The 1,170-nt window shown below is 65.0% G+C and overlaps 1 protein-coding gene across 1 annotated transcript in view; it reads right to left on the bottom strand.

The window, feature by feature from the left end:
- Nucleotides 1–19: 19 nt before the first annotated feature.
- The window catches only part of SLC26A6 (solute carrier family 26 (anion exchanger), member 6), a gene marked incomplete at both ends in the record, with an annotated part of 4,223 nt that continues 3,072 nt past the window's right edge, over nucleotides 20–1,170 (bottom strand). Inside the window, 3 exons of the mRNA XM_010160813.1 lie at nucleotides 20–141; nucleotides 405–459; nucleotides 576–761. Coding sequence (XP_010159115.1) covers nucleotides 20–141; nucleotides 405–459; nucleotides 576–761 — 363 coding nt within the window. The remainder of the gene's footprint in view (nucleotides 142–404; nucleotides 460–575; nucleotides 762–1,170) is intronic.

Here is a 1,170-nt window from a genome sequence, read left to right as displayed (position 1 = left end):
GGCGAGGCCGGGTGCTTACCGAGGCCCAGCGCCGCTCCCGGCTGATGTGGACCACGGCGTCGTGCACCGAGGGGAAGAAGCAGTGCTTGGTGATGGCCGAGCCGAAGAAGTTGCCCCGCTCCATCTGGGTGACTACGGATGCTGTGGAGGGAGAAGGATCCGAAGCTGTGGCACCCACCTCCCACCTGGAGGAACCTCCCTCCGCCCGCTCTGCGGGGGCACCAAGGCCATCATCACCAGGGCTCCAGCTGCCTTGGCAGGGGCTGCGGGGCTCTGACTGGATCCCTGGGACAAACTGTGGCACCCGTCCCCTGGGGCTGGGGACACCATAGAGGGGGCCCCAGGCCAGCAGTGGTGTCCTGAAGGGCTGCGCAGGGGCTGATGGTTCTGTAGAACCTCCTCACCCGGGCAGCTGGCAACGAAGACGTCCACTTCTATCTCACGGAAATCCCTGAAGATCTGCAGATGCCAGAAAACATGTTTTGCCCAGGAAGACCAGCCATTGGGCCACCCTGCAGGGCCCTGGGGACACCCACGGCAGGGCTGCTGGCCCACCTGCTTCCCCAGCCCCTTACATTCTTCAGGATCTTGATGGAGACAGTGTCCACGAAGCTGACGGGGCTGAAGTCCAAGATGATGGCGTGCAGGCTGGGCTGGGGCAGCCCCAGGGTGCGCAGGGTGGGCTTGGGGGGTGCGCTGCCCTCCGCTCGGCTCAGATCGATCACCACCACGCCCGGACCATTGCGCCCATCCTCTGTGTCCTGGGGGAGGGAGGGAGACCCGGCCTCGTCCTGGGGGCACTGGTGGCACCCCTGGCTGGGCAGTGTCCCCACTGGGTGCCCCGGGAGTGGGTGCCTCGCTCACACCTTCACCCAGTTTTTGGGCTCTTGCTGGACCCACCCCTCCCCCCAGTGACCCTCTCCAGAGCTGACCTCATTAGCTGGCACCAGCTCAGCCTTTGCTCTCACTCTTAATTCCCACTAACTCACCCAACGGCTAATGACTCATTGGCTCCACCACCTAATCATTAACGGCCTGGCTTTCTGCGCCGACCTTGGGTGTGATGCTGTGGCCCGGCTCTGCCCCAGTGCCTCTTCTCACCCAGTGGCCCAAATTGAGCCCCACGAGCCACCGAGCCGGGCGACTGCGCGGGCTGCGCGCGGGACGAGG

Source organism: Eurypyga helias, unplaced genomic scaffold (genome assembly GCF_000690775.1).
Source record: "Eurypyga helias isolate BGI_N326 unplaced genomic scaffold, ASM69077v1 scaffold28821, whole genome shotgun sequence".
Lineage (NCBI taxonomy): Eukaryota > Metazoa > Chordata > Aves > Eurypygiformes > Eurypygidae > Eurypyga > Eurypyga helias.
The sequence above is the reverse complement of the archived record's forward strand: the minus strand, read 5'-3'. Positions and strand labels throughout refer to the sequence as shown.